Source organism: Periophthalmus magnuspinnatus, chromosome 2 (genome assembly GCF_009829125.3).
Source record: "Periophthalmus magnuspinnatus isolate fPerMag1 chromosome 2, fPerMag1.2.pri, whole genome shotgun sequence".
In the NCBI taxonomy this organism is placed as follows: domain Eukaryota; kingdom Metazoa; phylum Chordata; class Actinopteri; order Gobiiformes; family Gobiidae; genus Periophthalmus; species Periophthalmus magnuspinnatus.
Genome location: NC_047127.1, coordinates 7,726,710 through 7,751,263, shown reverse-complemented (window position 1 = coordinate 7,751,263; position 24,554 = coordinate 7,726,710). Strand labels below are relative to the sequence as shown.

At 42.0% G+C, this 24,554-nt stretch overlaps 1 protein-coding gene across 1 annotated transcript; it reads left to right on the top strand.

Annotated features, from left to right (window-relative positions):
- Positions 1–395: 395 nt before the first annotated feature.
- On the top strand, positions 396–24,352 carry LOC117384888 (ly6/PLAUR domain-containing protein 1-like). Its single transcript, XM_055227110.1, has 4 exons — positions 396–556; positions 7,024–7,158; positions 21,995–22,263; positions 24,029–24,352. The coding sequence occupies exons 1-3, from the start codon at positions 508–510 to the stop codon at positions 22,255–22,257; spliced, it is 447 nt and encodes a 148-aa protein (XP_055083085.1). The 5' UTR covers positions 396–507; the 3' UTR covers positions 22,258–22,263; positions 24,029–24,352.
- The last annotated feature ends 202 nt before the right edge of the window (positions 24,353–24,554 follow it).

The window sequence follows — 24,554 nt, the reverse complement described above, 5'->3', positions numbered from 1 at the left end:
GGTCTAAGTATTAAACAGTGAGGAGCGAAGCCAAGTTACAAATGGCCTAATCGTTGAGGTTGGACTGGGCTCTGTCTGATTTTATGGTTTTCTTTTACGTAAAGTGAGAGATGTACTCGGTCACGTGAGTCCTCGGCGGTCCCTCTCGCTCTCCTCTCTCTTCTCTCTTCTCTCCTTTTACGCACAGCCTCTCCTCCAACCCGGCTCCTCTACAGCAGCAGCGGCAGTCGGCTCCAGCGCTCTCTGCCTCCACACCACTACCACCCCTCCTCCTCCTCCTCCTCTTCCTCCACCACCACCACCATCTCCTCCTCCTCCTCCACCGCCTCCATCCAGCGCGCGGAGCCGAGGATGAGCGCAGCAGCACGGGCGCACGGGCTCCCTCTCCTCCTCCCCTCTCCGCGCCTCCTCTCCCGGGGTGCCCTCCGTGGAGTGTCCATCTGAAGTTCACTCCTCCGCGGACTCTACGCGCGCTCTCCTCCATGAGCTCTCCACTCTCCGGACACGATGCATCTGCTCGTTTTTGCCACTTTGTTTGGAGTGCTTTTCGACGCAGGTACGTTCCAAACTCATAAGGATAATACTCAAAATGTTACTAAATGGAACTTTATTTTTTCAGTTTTAGATAAGAGACAGAACTTCAGAAGCGTGAACAAATTGCCTAAAAACAAGGAAAAAAATGAAATTGTCCTTATTGGATAGATCGATCTGACAGACTAAACTTCTGAATTATAAGAAGTATTTTTAGACTGTTGAAAAACTGCAACATTTATGAAAAACTGAAGTATTTCTTTGTGTTTCCAAGATTTACTCATTTACTGAATACGCAGGCTAAGTAGTTTACATCTTTATTACACCACAAGACTTATATTATTTCAGTAGCATGCAGCTTTTAACTATTGGCATGTATTGTTCTTTAGCATTTGAGGTTAATTTAACAAAAATCTATTCACAGAAGTAGCTTAATAGAAGTTTACACAAATCCTGATATTACATTCAACTAAAGGCTACACTTATGGTTAAATATTGCACATTAAAATGATTAAAATGCACATTGAAATGCTTTGATTCTATAATTGGCCTATACCAAATCCATCATTAATAATATATGGGTGACATTTGTTATATAGGCAATTTTTTATTTATTTTTTTATTTAATTTTTTTTCTGCGTGACCTCTTTACCGTAAAAATGAGCCTTTGTCACTAATTCAATTCACAATCTTAACTTAAATGAATGTATATGCTTTTTAAATCTGGAAACATAATAGTTTTGTCTCAACACAAAATAATGAAATGGGGAAAACAGTGACAAAATAAGTCAACAATTTTTATTTTTTATTTTTTTGGAGTTTATGGATTAAATTAAAAGCGCAAGAAATGAAACTGACTTAAAAAAAATTTTATTAATTAATGTTGACACTATGTAAATATATTGTATATTATTATGTTAGATGAACACATATATAGATTACTTTAACTAAATTATTTGGTTTGGCTCTATCTTATATTCATTTTTTAGAGTGCAGGTTATGTTTTGAACCGTTTATATGGCAATTATGAATCTAAATATGTTATGTTAAGTGAATGTATACATTTTAAATCAATTGCAAACTGAATTATTTGCTTTGGCTCAACACAAAACGATTCACTGAAAAAAGTGACAAACACAGGTTCAACATCTCATTTTTTCGAGTTGTCGCAGTCGGATGGTTTCATAGTGTTTTGATTTGTAGTTTTGAACTGTTTGCTGTTAATATCACTTCATATTTCTTTTAACTTAATTAGTTACTTTGGCCCAACACAAAATGATTCACTGAAAAAGGTGACAAACATGAGTTCAACATCTCATTTTTTAGAGTGCAGGTCATGCTTCGAACCGTTTCCATGGCAATTATGAATCTAAATACCTTCCACCAGCTTAATCCATATATTTTGAATTGATTAGAAGCTGAATTATTTACTTTGGCCCAGAACTAAATGATTAAATGAAAAAAGTGACACAATATATTTAAACAGGTTCAACATGTCATTTTTTTAGAGTGCAGGTTATGCTTTGAACTGTTTCTATGGCAATTATGAATCTAAATATGTTACTCTATGTGAATGCGTATATTTTGAATCAATTAGAAACTGAATTATTTGCTTTGGCCCAACACAAAATGATTCACTGAAAAAAGTGACACAATATTTTCATCTCATTTTTTAGAGTGCAGGTTATGTTTTGAACCGTTTCTATGGCAATTATGAATCCAAATACATTATGTTAAGTCAATGCACATATTTTGAGTTGATTACAAACTGAATTATTTATTTTGGTCCAACACAAAATGATTAAATAAAAAAGTGACACAATATATTTAAACAGCTTCAACATTTCATTTTTTAGAGTGCAGGTCACGTTTCAAACCATTTCTATGGCAATTATTAATCTAAATATGTTATGTTAAGTGAACATATATATTTTTGAACTGATTACAAACCAACTTATTTACTTTGGCCCAACACTAAATGATTAAATGAAAAAGTGACACAATTAAGAGGTTCAACATTTCATTTTTTAGAGTGCAGGTTATGTATTGAACCGTTTCTATGGCAATTATGAATCTAAATATGTCATGTTAAGTGAACGTATATATTTTTAATTGATTACAAACTTAATTATTTACTTTGGCCTAACACAAAATGATTCATTGAAAAAAACAAAACACAATATGTTTAAACAGGTTCAACATTTCATTTTTTATAGTGCAGGTTGTTTCAAACCGTTTCTATGGTAATTATGAATCTAAATACATCACACTAGCTTAACACATATATTTTTGAATTGATTACAAGCGGAATTATTTACTTTGGCCCAACACAAAATGATTCACAAAAAAAAAAAAAAAAAGACACAATATGTTTAAACAGGTTCAACATTTCATTTTTTAGAGTGCAGGTCACGTTTCAAACCGTTTCTATAGCAATTATGAATCTAAATGTCAAGTAAACGCATATATTTTGAACTGATTACAAACTGAATTATTTACTTTGGCCCAACACAACTCAACACAACATGATTCAGTGAAAAAGGCGACAAACACAGGTTGAACATTTCATTTTTTGGAGTGCAGGTCGGTCCGCTCCGTGCTCCTTTGATTTGTCGAGCTGTTTTGAACTGTTAATATCACTCCGTATAAATTTCTGGTGCAGTTATGAATGATCAAGCCGGCATCGTGCCCTGATAAGTTTTTTGTTTATGATTTCTGTCGCGGTGGGATTAATGGGACTTGGATGAGGCCTCTATCACCGGGTCTGGATGGAGCAAAGATTAACTGGCGCTGCCTTTTCAATCATTACACCGGCGTAATATCCACTTCTGTCGGGTGCGAACGGCTCCACTGCACCACCCGATTTGAGTTGGAACAGCAAAGGCCAGATGGAGTTTTTACGGAGTAGCGGTAGTGCCCAAACTGAAGTGAAATTTGAACGTTTATTTTCATTATTGTAAAGACAAACATTCACATTTTACATATGTTATTGTTGTTTTTGTTGTTTCTTGTTAAATTTCCTGATCCTGAATTGTATCCAATGTTCCGTTTTCTTGTGTGGAGTAAAAAAGTGGTGTGTGTTAAAGGTGCATTGCGTAACTTTTCCCATAGAGCGTGCACCATCTGCTTGTCGCCATGGAGATGTAACTGCTGCTTTGCTTAGAACGTAGGGTTATAATGATACTAAACTTTCAAACTTGATTTTGATACTAAAGAGACTCGATACTCAATACCGATTCCGAAATGATCTAGTTTCGATACTAGTTTCAGTATCAATTAGTATCTGATTTTCGATAATTTTGATTATTTTCATATTTCCAAATGTGCTAATACTGCAGTTGAAGCTCTTTTCTTGGGTCATGTTGCTGAAAGGTCTGTTAAAGATGCATTGCGGAACTTGTCTCCATAGAGATGTAACTGCTGCTTTGCTTAGAATGCAGTGTTGTCACGATACTAAGGCTTCCGATACTTTTGACCATCCTATTCGAATTTGTCGCAGTGTGGCTTTAAATTTGTCTGCCATCAGGTCATTTACAAGTCAGATCTGTGAAAAGGTGACACCGCTCATATTAAGGATGCATGTTTTTCAAGGTATTCTTCAGCTATAAAAACACCCAATGAAATTAATGCTGGTTGGGTTTAATGTCATGCTGTCACAAATGTTACGCAATGCACCTTTAATTTTGTGTATCTTACATTTTCTGCTTTCTTCCAAACTAAATTGTAAAGATGATTGATCCATAACAGAATTTTAGCTGTTTTAAAGGTGCACTATGAAACTTTTTTTAGTAGAGGGTCCGTCACTTTCTTGTCTCCATGGTGATTTTATTGTTTTTGCCTTGAATGTGTTTTTATACCTTGAAAAACATGCTGTAAGATCTCCACAGATCTGACCTGTAACTTAGCCTGTCGGTGTCACCGTCTTGTCTCCATGGAGATAGATAAGTTTAATGAAATATATGGAATAATCCAGGCAAAGAAAAAGCTTCTTCTTGGAGGTGAGCAGGTAGTGGACTCGACTCCAGAAAAGTTACATATTGGACTTTTAAAGCTGGTCATAAACATGGCTGTATCTGTCTTGGGTTGGTCCTGTTCTAGTCCATATTTAGCCCTGCTACAGTCCTGGTTTAGACCAGATTTAGTCCTGATTTGGTCCTTGTTTAGTCCGAGTTTAGTTCTGGTTTGATCATGGTTTGATTGTGTTTTAGTCCTGGTTCATTCCTGGTTTAGTCCTGATTTAGTCCTGGTTTAGTCCTGGTTCAGTCCTGTTCTAGTCCTGACTTAGTCCTGGTTTAGTCTTGGTTTAGTCCTGGTTTAGTCCTGGTTCAGTCCTGCTCTAGTCCTGGTTCAGTCCTGGTTTAGTCTGGGTTTAGTCCTGGTTTAGTCCTGCTCTAGTCCTGGTTTAGTCCTGCTCTAGTCCTGGTTCAGTCCTGGTTTAGTCCGGGTTTAGTCCAGGTTTAGTCCTGGTTTAGTCCTGTTCTAGTCCTAGTTCAGTCCTGGTTTAGTCCGGGTTTAGTCCAAGTTTAGTCCTGGTTTAGTCCTGTTCTAGTCCTAGTTTAGTCCTGGTTTAGTCCGGGTTTAGTCCAGGTTTAGTCCTGGTTTAGTCCTGTTCTAGTCCTAGTTCAGTCCTGGTTTAGTGCTGGTCTAGTCCTGTTTTAGTCCTGTTTTAGTCCTGGTTTAGTCCGGGTTTAGTCCAGGTTTAGTCCTGGTTTAGTCCTGTTCTAGTCCTAGTTCAGTCCTGGTTTAGTGCTGGTCTAGTCCTGTTTTAGTCCTGGTTTAGTCCGGGTTTAGTCCTGGTTTAGTCCTGTTCTAGTCCTAGTTCAGTCCTGGTTTAGTCCGGGTTTAGTCCAGGTTTAGTCCTGGTTTAGTCCTGTTCTAGTCCTAGTTCAGTCCTGGTTTAGTGCTGGTCTAGTCCTGTTTTAGGCCTGGTTTAGTCCTGGTTTAGTCCTGTTCTAGTCCTAGTTCAGTCCTGGTTCAGTCCTGGTTTAGTCCGGGTTTAGTCCTTGTTTAGTCCTGTTCCCGTCCTGTTTTAGTCCTGGTTTAGTCCGGGTTTAGTCCTTGTTTAGTCCTGTTCCAGTCCTGCTTTAGTCCTTATTTCTCCTCTGACAGCTTCACAAACCCTCTGTACTGTATAGACTCAGATGTTCTTAAAAAGAGTGCAAATCCGATCGCATGAGCCCTTTTCGCAGTTTTAACACCTCGGGAAGCCAAATCTATAAAAGCTTTTCAGCACAAAGAGTTGAACAAGGAGAGAAAACACAGCGAGACACGGCTGGAACTAATCATGTGTCAAAGTAAAGGGTCTGATGAGATTCACTATGTTTTTGTTCGGGAGAAGAAAGATCTGAGAACGCTCCTGATGTTGGTTTTCTAAAGGAATTTTCTCACTAAGATCTAAGAAGGATAACTGGGTCTTATAACTGATCGTGAAACTTTGAATAAATGGAATAAATGCAAGTTTAAAGAGCCTGTACCCCATTTTTCCCATTTCTCGCCCCAGTACAGATGTATTGAATAAGCAGCTCTTGAATTCCATGTGTGAAAAACATGTAAACCTCTCCACAGATCTGACCTGTAACATCAGTATCACCTGCTTGTCTCCATGGAGATAGATAAGTTTAATGCCGTATATGGAAAAGTCCTGGCAAAGAAAAAGCATCTCCTTAGAGGTGAGCAGGTAGTGGACTCTACTCCAGAAAGTTACATATTGGGCCTTTAACGCTGGTCACAATTATGGCTGTATCTGTCTTGGGTTGGTCCTGTTCTAGTCCATGTTTAGTCCTGGTTTAGTCCTGGTTTAGTCCTGTTCCAGTCCATGTTTAGTTCTTGTTTAGTCCTAATTTAGTCCCGTTCTGATCCATGTTTAGTCCTGGTTTAGTCTGGGTTTAGTCCTAATTTAGTCCTGTTCTAGTCCATGTTTACTCCTGCTCTTGTCCTGGTTTAGTCTGGTTCTAGTCTTGGTTTAGTCCCTGTTTAGTCCTGCTCTAGTCCATGTTTAGTCCATGTTTTGTCCTGGCTTAGTCCTGATTTAGTCCTTGTTTAGTCCTTGTTTAGCCCTGGTTAAGTCCTGGTTAGTCTGAGAATCAGCAAGCGCACTTTTAGCATGCTATTTGTTGTCAGATTTATCGTACTCTGATCTCTAAACATTGTGAAATGTGCTTATAAACTCATAGTGGTGAGTAATTAAGGCTCATTTATTCTCTAAATTCTAGACGCTTAGATACACAAAGAGGCTTTTGTGGGATCGTAGCGACGGAGCTGTTCCTGCGCTGGCCACTGGGGACAGTAGTGAGCACAACTCCATGTTTTTTTTTTATTTGTTGCTTTCTTCCGTTTCAAAAGACACACCACTAGGCCAAGTTACAGGTCAGATCTGTGGAGAGACGACCCCCGCTCACAATAATAATACATGTTTTTCACAATATTTTTGAGCAATAAAAACACTGAATAAGTGCAAGATGGATATGTTTAATGTGTTTGTGTTGTCCACAGGGGGCGCTCTGCAGATCCAGTGTTACCAGTGTGAGGAGATGAGCACCAACGACTGCTCCACCCCCGAGTTCATCGTCAACTGCACCGTCAACGTACAGGACATGTGCCAGAAGGAGGTGCTGGTCAAACCCGACGGTACGCACGCACGCACACACACACACACACACACACACACACACACACACACACACACACTCATGGGGCAGGAGTCGGGTTAGCACAGTTAGGGATGTGCACCTTTCGATATATTTCGGGTAACAATACTTAAAAAATACCTGGTTTTCGACACCGATACCTAAACAGTACTTTTTTCCGTACCTCTTTCTGTTTTGTTGTTATGTAACATCATAATGTTCATAAAATTTCTTCAAATCAAAACTTTCCTTTTTGAGGAACATGTTTTTTTATGTACCAGTTTCCAGTACCCATATTTTTTCCGTATCTGTAGGACATAAACGTTGTTCCGTACTTTTCTTTGGTTTCTAGGGTATTACCTTCCTAACGGCAAAAGACGAAGTTTAAATCTGTCAACTGGACAAATCGTTGTAGGAGTGAAGACGTTTCGCTGCTCATCCCGTTTCTTCAGTTCTGGTCAGATTACTGCTGGACACTGCCTTACATCTATCTGAAGGGAGGAGCTAACTACACTGAAACTGTTGTTAGCCCTGGATCTTGCGCTGGTGTTGGTACATTCTCTAGAGAATTCTCTACATTCTCTAGAGAATGCACCAACACCGGCGCAAGAGTTCCCCTGGACCCCACCGTACATCTCCATCTCAAAGACATTAACCACTCCTTTGAAGACAGTGAAGTTCAGATCTTAGCCAAAGACAAGAAATGGTTTGAGAGGAGAGTTAAAGAAGCTATTTTTGTTAGGAAAGAGACTCCTTCCTTGAACAGAGACATAATCTCTTACAGATCTATAATTCCATCCTCAGACCCAAAGCAAACTAAAAGAAACAAAGAGAACAATAGGAGGGCCATTAAAGGTTGAATCGGGTCGTTAAGGCTGAAACTGGAGACAATAGCTGTTTACAGTTTCAATGTAGTTAGCCCCTCCCTTCAGATAGATATAAGGCAGTGTCCACCAGTAATCTGACCAGAACTGAAGAAGCGGTTTGGATGAGCAGCAAAACGTCTTCCCTCCTACAATGATTTGTCCAGTTGACAGATTTAAACTTCGTCTTTTGCTGTGGATCAGACCTGAACAACTGAGGGATTACACAGAAATCTTCCTAACGCCGTTACATTTACGTGTTGTTAAAAGAGTAAACCACTAAAACCAAAGTTTGCTAATGCTAAACTTTGTACACTGATTGTACACTGAGACAATTTGAGCACAAAAAGGATGAGGAGCAAGTTTGGTGAAGATCTCAGGTTCAGAAAGTGCCTGTAGATAATTTTACATAACCAAAAATATATGCAACTTATTCACATTTTATTTCCGTTGCCATTTTTCTCCTTGCACAATCATCCACAAGGTCAAACAGAGGAAAAAAACATCTACGGTATGAACTAGCATATCACCAACATATTGTGTAGCGCGCCACAATCCACACACACAAAAAAAAAAAATCAATCAATACTCCAAACTGGGAGCTAGCGAACAGTATTCCACTCTCCCAGTCCCGCACCAATGTAATGTAGTTGATATAATCCCAGATAAAGTCAGAGGAGATTGATAGCTTAGGCCGCTAATGCACTATCCGGGCCACACAACGTCTCCTAGCTGAAAGTTAGCGATGCCTTTATCTCTCCAACCAAGGTGACCGTCTACAAACCCGAGAGGCAAAACCATCACAGTCATTTTTGTCACTTAGCGAAAGAGCGGAGGAGTTATGGAGGTAATTTTCTTGATGTACAACAATTAGCATAACTACCGCAGATGCTAAAGACGGCGGAGCGGCCATAAACAAGTCCAGAAACACTTAAGGAATTATCTTTGTTGTAATATGACGTTTAAAGGATGTCGGCGATGCTTTCGAGAAACGGTATTAGCGTGATTGGATTGTTGTGCTGAGACGGCTTCAAATAAATAGTTATATGGCAGCGGTTCATATCTGATTTTGCCGTTTATTGTTTTACTGCATTAATTCGAGTGCAAAGCTTTTAACCTGTTTGCACGCTTGCTAGCACCTGTTTGGTTGTTAGCCTGTTAGCATAATACTGTCACTGAAAAAGTACAAGTGTAGATGTTTTTATATTCCAGTAATCTCAGTGGTCCAACGGTTAAGCATTGATCTAAACCAGAAGGGTAACCGGTTCAATTCATGCGGGTAAAAGTATTAGCTGTGCATTATTATCATTTTGAGTTAGCATGTGGTTAAATTAGCATGAATTGTTAGCATTGCAAGTGAGGTGAGGTTTTTATTTGAAGTTGTAGATGTAGATTTCTTTCTTTATTTCTTTATTTAGCTAATGAGAGCACTTGGACTCCCTTTTTCACGAGCGCCTTATTCTAAAAACAAAGTATTTAAGTCCATATAAAACATTAAAAAACAGGCGGACGTGAGTGTATTAAAGTTCGTTACCAGATTATTGTGTCACTAAAGTATCAAATTTGGCTTTTCCTTGCAGTATTTTCCATTTTTGTGACGTAAAACAGCTACAAACCCTCTTTCGCGTCTCGGTTTTGGTGCAGCCAGTTTGGTATTAAATGTTCCCGTAGCAGTGGCTAACAAGCAGGTGAAGTATTCTGGCAGTTTTTGAAGTAGTCCCTTATAGATAAATTCCATACGGCGCTATTGTCTTCTAACAGACAGTGATGGCCAACCTACTTTTCCATACAGAATACGGTGATGGGGTTCAAATCCATCACTTGTCATGAAACGAAGGGTAGAGTGAAACAGTGGATCCAACGGCTAAAGTCTGCATGTACCACATCCGCATAATCCAGTACAGAAAGAAAGGTTGCTTTAACTATTTATTTTCTGTAGTTTCATGGGATGCAATATTTGTTTCTGTTATAAAATGTTCATTTGGATTTTAGACTCTTACATAATTCCGTGATATGTTTTAAAAAGATACGGTTTCGTCAAAGCCTAACCCCAAGATGGTGACTCTTTCAATCGATGTACCATTTAGTGTAGAAAGATTTGGATAAAGTTTGGCTTAATTGGAGTGCAAAGCTTTTAACTTATTTACACGCTTGCTAGCATTAGTTTGTTGTTAGCCTGTTAGCATAATAACTGAAAAAGTGCAAGTTTATTTATTATATTGTATATTATTCTCAGTGGTGCAACGGTTAAGCCTTGATCTATAACAGAAAAGTAACCGGTTCAGTTCATGTAGGTAAAAGTACTAGGTGTGGATTAGTACCATCTTGAGTGAGCATGTGTTTACGTTAGCATAAACTGTTAGCATTGCAAGTGAGATTAGTTTTTTAATTTAACTTAGAGATGTTGAACTGACCTGTAACTTGTCCTTGTGGCATTGGCTGCTTATGTCCGTGTCGATAGCTAAGTTTAATGCCATGCTGTGGAACATTTGTGACAAAGCAATGACATCTCCATGGAAACAAGCAGATGGCAGAGAACTCCAGCTGAAAAGTTACATAGTATAACTTCAATTTATAATAAACCAAGTCTTCTGATCAGGTCTCCATATTTTTTTCCTTCATTTTAGCAACTTTTGAAGACACGATTTTTTGTGTCAAACTTAAGGCCCGAGGGCCAAATGCGGCTCACCATGTCCTTTTATGTGGCCCGCGAGAAGATAAATTAAAAGGCATGACTGTCATTTTAAAATTAGTCTATGCTGCTTTAATGTGTCCACTGACAATAAACTAATGAGATTTTCCCAGCAAGTGGAACTGAGAAATATTTGCAAATGATCATCACAAAATGTTTATGAAGAGGAAAATTGTTGGCGTGGAAGGAAGTTGGAAGGAAGAAGGGTGAAGGTGAATAGTTTGTGCTTTGAGGAGAAAGCCCTGTATGTTTTTTGTGTTATGAGGCGGGGTTGGTACAGTCCACGTCGACATTTTGACACCAAACATGGAGCTAAGTATGCAAAAGTTTGTCTGCAAGAAAAACAACAAATTGTCCAATAATTAAAAGGCTGTAAAAGGCCGTACTTGAAGCAGAGCTGAAGGTCTGTGAGCAGGTTTGTCCCGACCAGATACACACTTTTAAAAATGTCACTTTATCACAGAAACCGTAATTTAACCAGTTAAAACGTAATTACATTTATTTTACATGACATTCGGTTGCATTTAGTGATATTTACACTGTCGCACAGTTACATCTGGCCCTTGATGGCGGCCATTTTGCTGATGTGGCCCTCGGTGAAAATGAGTTTAACACCCCTGGTTTAAAGGGACAGTACCCATTTTTTTCTATGTATCTGAGCAAAATGTGTCCTGCGCCAGTACAAATATTTTGTATAAGCAGCTCTTGAGCTCAAAATAAATGCGCTGTGTACTGTCTGCATTTAATTATAAAGCGTTATATTGTTCGAGTAATCAGTGCTCGCGTAATATGCTAGTTTATTATTTTTTTTAAAAGGAAAAATTGTTAGCATTACAGTAAGTAGTTGTAACATGCTTGTTATTTTAGCATCACAGTGACATCAAAACTCGCTCTGGTCTCTGAAAGCTACAAAAAGCGCTTAGAAAATCATTGTAAATAATTAGGATGTTCGTAAGTGAAGATTCAACAACGCGAAGCCAGTGTGTTAAAACGGTGTAACGAGTTGTTTAATCCGCTGAAAACTGAAAATAGTTCACTTTTAAAGCATTAGTTATTTCTGTTTTAGTTTAAGCTAGTCCCTCCTAACACTTCTTATGTTCTCCTCCTTCATCTCCACACAAAAGACCCTCCATCACCTCCCCATGACACACTCGATTAGCCCGCGCACCGTACAGAGAATAGAGCGCTAGCATGTATGAGTCATGGCGGCATATAGCTGGAGTTAGCCGCGCGTTATTGATGATCGTCGGCTGATTGTATTTCCAGAAATTGAGTGAAAATGCGAGTCTGGTCAGCGGTGAATTTCCTCGAGTTCAGCAGCTGCGATTGACTGGTGGTTTAGCCAATTAGGTTCAGGTATCAAAACAAATATGGCTGCTTATGAGGAAAAAAGAAAGAAAAAATATCTATCACGCTAAAAACATTGCCAATTTCTACAGAATTAATAAGCAAAGCTCTAAAAGAGATTTGATTTAGTTCAAAATGATATGTAACCAATGAGCTCGTTTGATTCACATGTGTCTCTGAAATAAACACATCTGATTGGACGTTCATGTTTGAGTCCGAGGAAGTATTCTATGGGGTACTAACTGCTAACACATAACAAACATTTATCTTTGTCTCCCTTCCCTTTGCTCTCAATGCTAAGTCCCTCCCTCTTCAGAGCACTAATGAACCTACTGCACATCGAGTCAGATTTGTGAAGTTGTTGTGTACAGTTTTGCATCATGTTTTTGTAAATTTATGTGGGAGTATTGCTGAATTCTTACAGCTAACCGTAAGGAGGGTTCAAATAGGACCCGGGACAGATCGCTAAATTATTGAAACATACATGGATGACATCTAAAACCAGGCATGTTTTAGATGAGGACACGACTTTATAACATAGTAGAAACCTCTTTAAGGTAAGGGCCAGGGTGAGGGTAGGTGTTAGGGTTAGGATGTCGTAACCAGCGGGGCGTAAGGACCAGAGTAGCGGGACTCACAAAGTTTTATAATGTCTTTATTCTCAATAAATGTTCATAGATCCAACGTGGCTACAATAAATGTTCATCGAAATCAAAGTTCATAGAGATCAGAGTTCAGAGATCCAATGTAGCTACAATAAATGTTCATCAAAATCAAAGTTCATAGAGATCAGAGTTCACAGATCCAATGTAGCTGGGGAGCGTGGGTGCGGGTCCGTGAGCGTAGAGAGACACAGTGCACGGCAGTGAGGATACAAGACATACCAGGGCGGAGGTGCGGGTGCTGGGGTAGTCCGGAGCAGGTTCAGGGACGGAGATCTGGAGCAGGACAAAAGGGTTTGACTGAGACACAGAGGACGAGCATGAATCAAAGTACGTAGCCAGGAGTATAATCACGTGAAACACGCGGACGTTCCGGCCCCGAGTGACTCGTCCGAACCCCTCTTATCCACGGCAGGTGGCGTTGATTGCGCTGGTCGCTGGTGCGGACCGGCTTGATCTGTGAGACATGGAACGTGGGATGAATGCGGAGCGAGGGGGGAAGTTGTAGTCGTACCGCAGAGTCATTGATGACCCTGTCAATCTTGAACGGACCAAGGAATCGGGGGGAAAGCTTGCGTGAGTCCGTCTTGAGCGGAATATTCCTTGAGGACAACCAAACCGACTGCCCGGGTGCATAGTTGGGAGCTGGAATGCGCCGGCGGTCAGCCATCATCTTAGTGCGGGCCCCCGCCTTGAGGAGCGCCGCCCGAGTCCTCCGCCAGGCCCGACGACAGCGCTGCAGGTGGTGGTGGACGGAAGGCACCGCCAGATCCCTCTCCTCGGAAGGGAAGAGTGGAGGTTGGTACCCCAACGAGGCCTGAAATGGGGAGACTCCTGTTGCTGAGCTCACCAGGGAGTTGTGGGAGTACTCTATCCACGGGAGATAGGTGCTCCAAGCGGCCGGATTGGCGGAGACCACGCATCTAAGAGCCCTCTCCAGGTCCTGGTTGGTGCGTTCGGTCTGTCCGTTTGACTCCGGATGGAATCCCGAGGTGAGGCTCACCGAGGCCCCCAACCCCTCGCAGAAGGCGCGCCAGACCTGGGAGGTAAACTGGGGTCCCCGGTCGGAAACAATGTCTGTAGGGATGCCGTGCAGGCGGAACACATGATTAGTGAGCTGATCAGCCGTCTCCTTAGCAGTAGGAAGCTTGGACAGGGCGACGAAGTGGGCTGCCTTGGAAAAACGGTCAACAATGGTTAAAATGACTGTGTTACCCTGGGACGGAGGTAAGCCCGTCACGAAATCCACGGCTACATGGGACCATGGTCGCCTCGGAACCGGGAGTGGGTGCAGCAATCCCGACGGCGGGGAGTGAGACGACTTCCCCCGGGCACACACTTCGCATGCACGACATAGGCCCTAGTGTCTTTGTCCATGGTGGGCCACCAGAAGTGTCGTTTGAGTAACGACAGGGTGCGGGAGGCTCCGGGGTGGCAAGCAAATCGGGATCCGTGAGTCCACTGCAATACCTGGGAGCGAACAGAGTCAGGGACAAATAGTGTGCCGGGGGGCGCGTTACCTGGAGCTGGGTCATCGCGCTGGGCCTCCCGTACCAAGTCCTCAATCTCCCAGCGGAGAGCGGCAACCACACGGGACGAGGGGAGGATGGTCTCCGGAGCAGCACTGGTCTCCTCCTGAGCGAACTGGCGGGAGAGGGCATCCGGCTTCACATTACGAGTCCCCGGCCGGTAAGTAAGAACAAAGTTAAAGCGGCTAAAAAACAAGGACCAGCGAGCCTGGCGAGAGTTAAGGCGTTTGGCAGACTGAATATATGAGAGGTTCTTGTGGTCTGTCCATACCAGAAATGGTAGTTCTGCCCCCTCCAGCCAGTGCCGCCACTCCTCCAGAGCCAGCTTGACGGCGAGCAGCTCGCGATCCCCCACATCGTAGTTCACCTCCGCTGGGGACAGCCGCCGGGAGAAGAAGGCGCAGGGGAACAGTCGGTCGTGGGGGTCGAACTTCTGGGAGAGGACCACCCCGACACCTGTGTCGGAGGCATCCACCTCCACTATAAATTGCCGAGAGGGGTCAGGTTGATGCAAGATGGGAGCAGAAGTAAACATAGTCTTAAGTCTATCAAAGGCGACCTGGGCCTCCCGAGACCAGGTGAACGTCTGAGCAGGGGATGTGAGTCTCGTGAGAGGGGCAATAATTCTGCTAAAGTCTCTAATAAACCTCCTGTAAAAGTTGGCGAACCCAATAAACCTCTGGAGCTGCTTCCGATTAGTAGGGACTGGCCAGTCCCTAACGGCCTTGACCTTCTCCGGATCCGCCTTCACCTGGCCCCGCCCTATAATGAACCCCAGAAAGCTAACCTGATCGGTATGAAACTCGCACTTTTCTGCTTTAACAAAAAGTCTATTCTCTAACAGGCGCTGGAGCACTTGGCGGACATGTTGTCTGTGCTCCTGCAGGGACCTGGAAAAAATCAGAATGTCATCCAAATAAACAAACACAAATTGGTTCAGAAAATCACGGAGAACATCGTTAATAAGGGCCTGAAACACAGCTGGGGCATTAGTGAGTCCAAAGGGCATAACTAAGTATTCAAAATGTCCAATAGGAGTCTTAAAGGCCGTTTTCCATTCATCCCCCTCCCTCACCCGCACCAAATGATAAGCATTACGTAAGTCCAACTTAGAAAATATAGTGGCACCGTGGAGAGGGGTAAACGCCGAGTCAATGAGGGGCAGAGGGTATTTATTCTTAATAGTTATCTCATTAAGACCTCTATAGTCTATACAAGGGCGAAGAGTCTTGTCCTTCTTGGCCACAAAAAAGAACCCCGCCCCCACGGGAGAGGAGGACGGGCGGATAATACCTGCGGCCACGGAGTCCCGGATATACCGTTCCATTGTCTCTCTCTCGGGCTGGGACAGATTGTAGAGGCGGCTCGCAGGTAAGGGGGCCCCAGGCAATAGGTCAATGGCGCAATCGTAGGGGCGGTGTGGAGGCAGGGAGAGGGCCCGGTCCTTGTTGAAGACCTCCTGCAGGTCATGGTATTCCTCCGGGACCACCGACAGGTCCAGGGCCTTGGGAACGGGACCGCTCAGTGGGGAGGCCCTCTCCGCAGGAGACCGGGCGGACCGCAGACACCCAGCATGGCAGTCGGAACTCCACCCCGCGATCTTGCCCCGGACCCAGTCGACGACCGGGTTGTGGGCCCGAAGCCAGGGGTAGCCCAGCACCACCGGCGAGGAAGGGGTGGCGATGACATAGAATCTGCGGGACTCGTGGTGGTTCCCGGATAACAGCAGAGTAACAGGTTCCGTGACGTGAGTTACTCGTGCTAACAGCGAACCACTGAGGGCGCGAGCAGTGAGGGGGTGATTCAGAGGCTCCAGGCTGATGCCCCACTGCTCCGCCAAGTGGCGGTCGATAAAATCCTCCTCGGCCCCGGAGTCCACCAAGGCCTGGACAGGCAGAGTCCTAGAGCGGAGACAGAGGGTGGCCGGGAGCTGCAGTCTATTACAGTTCGCTGGGATTTGTGACTGACCCACCAGTACTCCCAGGGCTACTGGTGGGCTCTCTCTTTTGGCCGGGCTGGACAGGAGGTGACGAAGTGTCCCTTCCGCCCGCAGTAGAAGCACTCCCCCGCTGCACGGCGTCGTATGCGCTCCTCGGCCGTGAGACGCGCCCTCCCGATCTGCATGGGCTCCTCCGCAGTCGGCGACGGGGAGCGGACCGTGGACCGCACGGGAGAGTGTCGAGCCTGCCGCCGACGCTCCCGCAGACGGTTGTCGATGCGGTTGGCTAGCGTGACCAACGCCTTGAGGTCCGAGGGCTCGTCCCGTGAGGCCAACTCGTCCTTAAGTGTGTCACGGAGCCCCTTGGCGAAAACCGCTTTAAGCGCGCTGTCGGACCAGTCCACCTCCGCGGCGAGTGTCCAAAACTCCACGGTGTAATCCGCCACCATCCTGGAGCCCTGAGTGATGGCGAGTAAGCGGGAGGCGGCGTCCGCACGATAGTGAGGGTGACTAAAAACGAGCTTGAACTCATTAATAAAAGCCTCGAAGTCCGTAGTATCCAACGCGGAGTTAGAGAACCTAGCCTCCGCCCACTGGAGCGCCCTGCCCCAGAGCAGCCCACATACATAACGCGTCTTGGATGCATCGGTGGGAAAACGGGCCGGGCGCTGCTGGAACACGGAGCGGCATTGGAAAAGAAACCCCCGACAGAGGTCCGGCTGCCCCGCAAACGGCTCCGGATCGGTGCTCCTGGATTCCGGAGGGTAGAGCAGAGCAGCGGAGCAGCGGGTCCCGCGGCGGCAGCAGCGGGGAAGAGGTGCGTGAGCAGCGTGGTGACCTGATTGCTGATTTGGGACACCTGCTGCGCCAGGGACTGGTTCTGCTCCAGCAGGTTCCGGATGGTCCTCTCGTGCTGACCGCCTGCTGAAGCGTGGTGTCTGGTCTTGAGTCCGCCTGGTCCATTTCTGGCCGGAACGTTCTGTCGTAACCAGCGGGGTGTAAGGACCAGAGTAGCGGGACTCACAAAGTTTTATAATGTCTTTATTCTCAATAAATGTTCATAGATCCAACGTGGCTACAATAAATGTTCATCGAAATCAAAGTTCATAGAGATCAGAGTTCAGAGATCCAATGTAGCTACAATAAATGTTCATCGAAATCAAAGTTCATAGAGATCAGAGTTCACAGATCCAACGTAGCTGGGGAGCGTGGGTGCGGGTCCGTGAGCGTAGAGAGACACAGTGCACGGCAGTGAGGATACAAGACATACCAGGACGGAGGTGCGGGTGCTGGGGTAGTCCGGAGCAGGTTCAGGGACGGAGATCTGGAGCAGGACAAAAGGGTTTGAGTGAGACACAGAGGACGAGCATGAATCAAAGTACGTAGCCAGGAGTATAATCACGTGAAACACGCGGACGTTCCGGCCCCGAGTAACTCGTCCGAACCCCTCTTATCCACGGCAGGTGGCGTTGATTGCGCTGATGGGGAGCAGGTGCGCGTGGGAGGAGTCCGGATTCCGCCCAGCTCCGGAGACAGACAGGTGAGGGAGGGGGGAAGACGAGGACACGGGGAGAGCAGAGCAGGAACCGTGACATAGGATTTACTTTCAAAATATCTTTTAAATGTGAGAAAACAGGAGGAACATATGTAGGAAGTAGTGACTAGACTGAAATGTCTCTGTGTAAAAATATCAGTCTAGACTAGCCACGCAAGTGATGTGAAGGAATAGACGATGTACTTATCCAACAGGACAATATTAGCTCAACCCAGGGCCGCTTCACTCGACATAATATCTTCTGTTTAGGCCATTCTACATTATTTATACACAAAGATGCAGCTATGTAGCTTTTCTTCTCTCCCTGCTAATGTAACTGCTTTGTCTAGAATGTTTCACAATTTAGCATTAAACTCATCTATCTCCATGGACACAAGCAAATGACGCCGTGCCACCAGGTCAAGTTACTGGTCCGGCCCGCTTAAAGTTAGTATCTATGTTTCCAACATATTTTTAGCGCTTAAAACACATGTAATTAAATAAACGCAAGATCAATTTAATGCCAAAGTCGCTGTGTTTACATCCAAATGCGTGAAACAACCAAACTCCAAAGTCTTTGCCCCAAAACTTGTCAGAAAACTCTTGTCCCACTCTACAGCATGTCAAAAAAACAAACAAAAAAAACCTGTCCTAACGGAGGCTACGAGGCATTCAGGCGCTTGTAATAAGTTAGCATTAGCACAAAAACTTTTCAGCTAATACAAACAACCATCTTATAACCACACTTTTGGTAGACATGGACAGGCAACATGCTAGGAAGTGCATTACCTACAAGTTATCTGCACTCGACAGTACAAATAGGCTGTGGTAAGTTTCATTTTCACTTTAACGTAGCGGACCAAAACAATACAACATCGCCGCTGATATAAAACAAGTGAGCACACGTCCAAACACATGTCTAATTTTTCCTGGCTGTTTCTTACTTCATGCAGTTGAACGCCTCTCCTAGTCTGCTCCTAATGTAAATGCCTCTCTCTGATTGGTTGCGTACGTATTAGCTTCTCCAGATGTGTTATTGGGATCTTTGAGATTTGATTCACAACACCTCAATCGAAGTTCCCGGGTTTACATGTATTTAGAAAAATTGGTTTAAATCAGACTGGGCCAATTATCCCATTTTCGTGGCGTGTATGTAAACGTGAGTGTGGAACATTCAGTAACTGCCTGGCCTCCTTCTAGAAAATGTTGCATAGTGCATCTTAATACTTGTTACGGAAGCAGGGGAGTAGACGGGGGCGGGCAAAGGGGTCTGTTGTCCCGGGCCCCAGGGTTTGAGTTCCCTGACCAGCTCGTCCCTTCTACATTCTGATCGAATCCTGAAGAGTCTGGAACTGGACAACAGAGGCTGAAAATCCTCCATCCTAATTTGAAACGGTCCAATCACAGCCGCTAATTTGTATCACATGTTTCCCATGACGTTTCCTCTCAAAAATTCTTGCACAAAATATAATTTATTTTACGAGTTCGAAGCTTTACTGGTTAATTCGGGGAAAAATCTGCCCTGTTTCCCAGTCCTTTATGCTATGTTTTTCCTTTTTTACGTGTAAGCAGCCATGTTTGTTTTTGACACAAACAGAAATTGTGTCTCTCTGATTGGTTAACCCACCTGTCAATCATGCTCTATGACATCAGCTCTTGTCTTTGTAAAGTTTTGTCAAAGCGTGTGGTTTTGGCTGACCAGATAAGGGGTTTAGTGGCCCAGAATTGAACCTTCATCCTATTAACTTATATTAGAGGGGGGCCCATGTGAAACTTCTTGCCCCGGGCCCTAAAATTTCTGTAAATGGCCCTGTATAAAAGATATCCGTGTTTATATTTTGTAAGTATTTCAAGTGCCCAGACTGACAATGGCCTTCGTGCATTTTTTTTTTCAAAATGTCTGACCTTGTGCTTTGTGGAGAGGTTAGCGGAGTGGAGTGGCTCTTACCGTAAATGGAAAACCTCATGTAGACGACTGCTAAAATTGCATCTAAGTTTTTCAGTCCAGGTAAATTTAGAGAAGGAAAAAAAAACATTATAAATCACACACTGACGTCATACTTTTGTACTTTTTTGGTAATGTCATTTCAAACTGGAAGACGGTGGATGAAGTGAGTCGAGCCTGTGTCTGTGAACTGGAGGGTGACCGGTTCAGAATGGCCCCGGCGTGGATAAAGTTGCCCCCCGAGAACTTTAATAATTTAGTGCTGATTCAGTCCTGGTTTATTCTTAGTTTGTAATATTATTTAAGAGGAAGTCAGTTCTTTATGGTCAAACTATATTCAGCTCTGATTAAAGCCTTGAGTAACAGCGCTTCAGACAGAGCAGTGCCTTCAGTTAGCACCACACCCCAAGGGAATGTTGATGACATCCACTGAAAAAAGTATTGATTGCGGGACAAATAAAAGTTCTATTATCTTAATGAATACACTTTCTGCTGTTCAAAAGGCTTTGTTTGTGTAGTTGAAATACAATCAGCTGTATCCATGTGTACACTGCCACCTACTGGACACAATCTGGAAATCCAAGAAATAAAAATCAAGCACCAAAATCACAAAACTAACGAAATATGACATAGCTAATGAATCCATTTAATTTTTTCTATGAAATTTTTTGGAGGATAGGTTCCACAAATTTGTCAAAAAAAAAAAGTTTATCATAAAAAGCTATAAATCCAGTAATTACAGAGTTTTTTTTCCCATAAACTAAGACAAAACATCTGCTATTAAAAGTCAGATTCATCAGACAAAGTTCATATCCAGAGATGAGTCGAGTAGCCAAGATTTTACTCAAGTAAGCGATCACCATGACTTCAAAATAACACTGAAGTAAAGTATAAGGTATTCCTACAGATTAATAAGACACATAAGAGTAAAACATAATATTTGGAGAAACTGCAACTCAAATAAGAATAACTGTAAGAGTAATTGTCAAGACATAGCATCTGAATTATGATTTTAAGTTATAGGAACTGTATGTAAGATTTTGATTTCAAATTCCATAAACCTGACATAACTGTGCCCCTAAATACGCGGTAAACATGTTTAAATGAAATGTAGTTTTTACTGATGACAATCCTAATGCTGATTTTGTTTCAATTATAAAAACATTGGACATGATGGACAAGTTGCTCATGTTGTAGTTAGTGTTTTTGGTTCTCAAGAGGATTATCCAATCAGAAACCAGAATGAGCCTCACGAGTGTCTTATTTGTGTTGCCAGTTTCAACGCAGGAATCCAGTTGGTTTAAACCTAAAACAACTCTAACAACGTCACTACCTAAACCGCAGCACCTACAGCCAATCATGAATCAATGCTAGTGCAGCCTCTACAGCTCAGTGAGTGAATTTTGGATGTTCTGAGCTTTCACATGACGCCTGTCCATACACTGAGAATGAGAAAAACTTGTATGTCTCCTCTGTTTGAAACTAAGAGTGCAGGTTACATACAGTTTATTTGTTTATTTATTTGGATCCCATTAGCTGAATGCAGTGTAGTCCAGTAATCTAAATTATAAAAGCTTCACTTTATCTTTACAAATATACATTCATTACATTTGATCTTTTGTTGCAATAAAATCACATTATCTTAAAAATAACCACATTTGAATTAAAAAGCACATTTACACTACATTTTGTTCGATTTAACATGCAACATTTCAGATACATTGTAAATAATTGTTAGTTTTGAAGCTGAATATCCATGGCAACGCTGCTCTAAGTAGATATCGATTTATACAGAACGTTTTTCTTCATGAAATTAGTGGTGGGGTACGGTGTCATTATGTGGCCATTAGCAGCAGTTTGAGTGCTGTACTTATGCAAAGAATCACAATGAATAATCTGATTCAGTGTAGAAGCAGACGTCTTTATGGTCAATGTATTATATAACAAGGTGCAAACTTGTGTTCTTTGATTTAAAGTGAGCCTTGACAGACTGGAATACATCTGTTCTCTGCTAGTTTTAATTGCGCAACCAAGTACAAGTCTTGCTGCTTTAATGTAATTGGAAGGACAAAATATTAACTGCACAAAATCTGGTATTTTTAAACGACAGACACAAAACGAGAGAAACTAAATCATCTCTGAAGGGGCAGTGCAAGAAACACAAATGTTCAAATCATTTCATATTGTCACTTGTAGACTACTGTTACACTGTACAATATATTACTCAAGTAGGAGTAAAAGTAACTACATTGAGAGGTACAATTTTACTAAAGTTAAAGTGACCAAACATTAAATGAAACAAAAAGTTACCCTTCTTCTGTTACAGGTATCCACTACCGGAAGTCGTGTGCTTCGTCTGGAGCGTGCCTCATTGCATCTTCGGGGTATCAGCAGTTCTGTACGGGCCGTCTCAACTCCGTCTGCATCACCTGCTGTAACACGCCCCTGTGTAACGGCCCCAAAAGGAGGAAGCCAGTGCAGTCAGGGAGCCCCACACTGGACCAAAGACTCCCAGTACTACTACTGCAAATACTACTACTGCAGCTGCTGGGGTGTGTGACGGTCTGCACGCTGGTACTCTCCACGTAGAGGCAGGTAAAAGTGTACTCCAGTGACAAATGGGAAAAATATTAGGAAGCAATTAAATTTGAGTTAAACTTTGCATATTACATTGTTGATATGGCTTTTGCAAAAATAAATAAATAATAATAAAAATTAATAATAATAATAATAATAATAATAATAATAATAATAATAAAATAATAATAATAATAATAATAATAATAATAATAATAATATAAAGTTTATGGACCCAGTTATAAATGAAAATCAGACAGAATTTCCCATTTGAATAATTCTCAAAATGATAGGCTTTATGTATCCAAGCTAATGCAAACTTCTATTAAAAATATAGCAACTTTAATTTTAAAATACAGCATGAAATATAAGACTACACCAGTTTTTATATGTAGATTATTTCAGCTTGTATGATTATTTTAAAATTCATCATTTTTCAAAATTAGCAGCATTAGTGTTCACATTGAGATAAATATATCCATCTTTAAAAACTCAAAAGTGTCCTCTGGTGCAATATTAATGGTTTGTCTTTCAAACTTTTTCCAGTTTATTTAAATACAGACTTTTATTTTTGAAATTTGTGCTTTTATTTTGGTACTCCACACCAGGCCGTGGAACCGGAAATGTGAAAAATAAGCGAGAGAAAAAAGTCAATAAAAAACGGCTCAAACTGCTAAATGTCAAACCGTGGATCTATAATAATTTCGTTGCTACGGTGAAAAATGATCGTACTTTGTCTGTTTGTTGCCTTTTGTGAATAGGGCCAATATTATTGTATTATTTCTTCAAATTCTTCAAAGAGCAGCCTTCTTCATTGTACAGCAGGTCAAGTGCGCCTCTGTACTGACCTCTGGTGGCAAAAAATATATTGCAATTTTTAAAAAGTATAATCTTAAAACAAACAAATAAACAAACAAAACGAGAATAGCATATACTTAACCAAGCATAATTCAGCAGAAAACAAAAAACAATAACTTTATAGTCAATCAACATTTCTGTTTTTTTATAGAACGAATTTGTTCAGTTTTTTCCCTGCCACTCGAGGGCGCCATAGTTACACGAACCACTTTTCGGAGAGACCCCGAAAAACCTCTAGAAATGAGCTATTAATACAAGATTTACACACCCTCAAAACTCTGTAATATTATTATTATTATCAATTTATGTATATACTGTGTAACTTTTCTACTTCCTTGTCTCCGTGGAAATATTATTTCTTTGCCTGTAATGTTCAGTATGGTGCGAAATGTATCAGTATCCATGGAGTAAAGTAGGTGACGCCACCAGACCAAGTTACAGGTCAGATCTGCGGAGAGGATACACTTTTTAAGGCATTTCTGAGCAATAAAAACACCTGTAAATAAGCAAACTGAGCTAGATGTATGTACACTTTACTAGAAAAGTTACACAGTGCACCTTTAACTTCATATGTTGTTTCTATATTACGCAAAATTGACTCTTGTGAGCTTTAAACCATGTTATAATGCTGTTACTTCATTAAAAATATACATGGAGTGGTGTTTTGTTTCATTCACACATGTTTGAGTAATCCTTTATTATTAGTCTGTCTCCAAAACTCAAAGGTAGAACAGAGTGTTTTCTATTTGAGAGAAAAACTCAGCCTAAATATGAAAGGTATTTGTGTTAAACATGTGTAAATGAAATAAAACACAACTCCAGGTCTGTTTGTGATGAGGAAATAACATTATAGCATAGATCAGAGAACAGTCTTAATATACGAGCCCTTTAACACAGAGTCTGTTTGTTTTTTTCTCTGCCGTAGATTCACGTCACTGAAACATCATTACCACCTTTGAATGTACAGGACTACACCCAGCTTTGGCATTTGGACCACAAACTGTCCAGCTCTATGGAAGTGCACTATCACTCGGGACTAAACCTGGACTAACCCTGGACTAACCATGGTCCAAACTTGTCTAACTTTCCCTCTTTTCCGTACAGTGGCTTTCTCTTTATCTCTCTATCTTGTTTTTTTTCTGATGATGCCACTGCAGAAAGGACTGTACAGATGAGTTATTTCATTTGCCTGTTTTGTGTCATATTTGTGTTGACTCTATATTCCTTAGGAGGCTCTGTCAGGTTGTAACATGCACTTTGATTGAACAAAATGTGAAATAAAAGAAAGTAAACAAGCTATTTTGCCGGTATAAGCAGCTATTGTGGTCAAAATAAGTCCGCTGTGTAGTAAAAAGCACTTATAAACTCATCACTGTGAATAATTAGGTCGTTCAGAATGCATAAGGTAAGTGATCAATAACTTTAGATCACTGCAAATTGTTTAAATATGT

Bases quoted from the DNA above. Each gene is read 5' to 3' on its own strand.
- LOC117384888 (XM_055227110.1), top strand. From the start codon at position 508: ATGCATCTGCTCGTTTTTGCCACTTTGTTTGGAGTGCTTTTCGACGCA. The intron at 557-7,023 runs GTACGTTCCAAA...TGTTGTCCACAG, and splicing joins TGGAGTGCTTTTCGACGCAG to GGGGCGCTCTGCAGATCCAG. The intron at 7,159-21,994 runs GTACGCACGCAC...CTTCTGTTACAG, and splicing joins GGTGCTGGTCAAACCCGACG to GTATCCACTACCGGAAGTCG.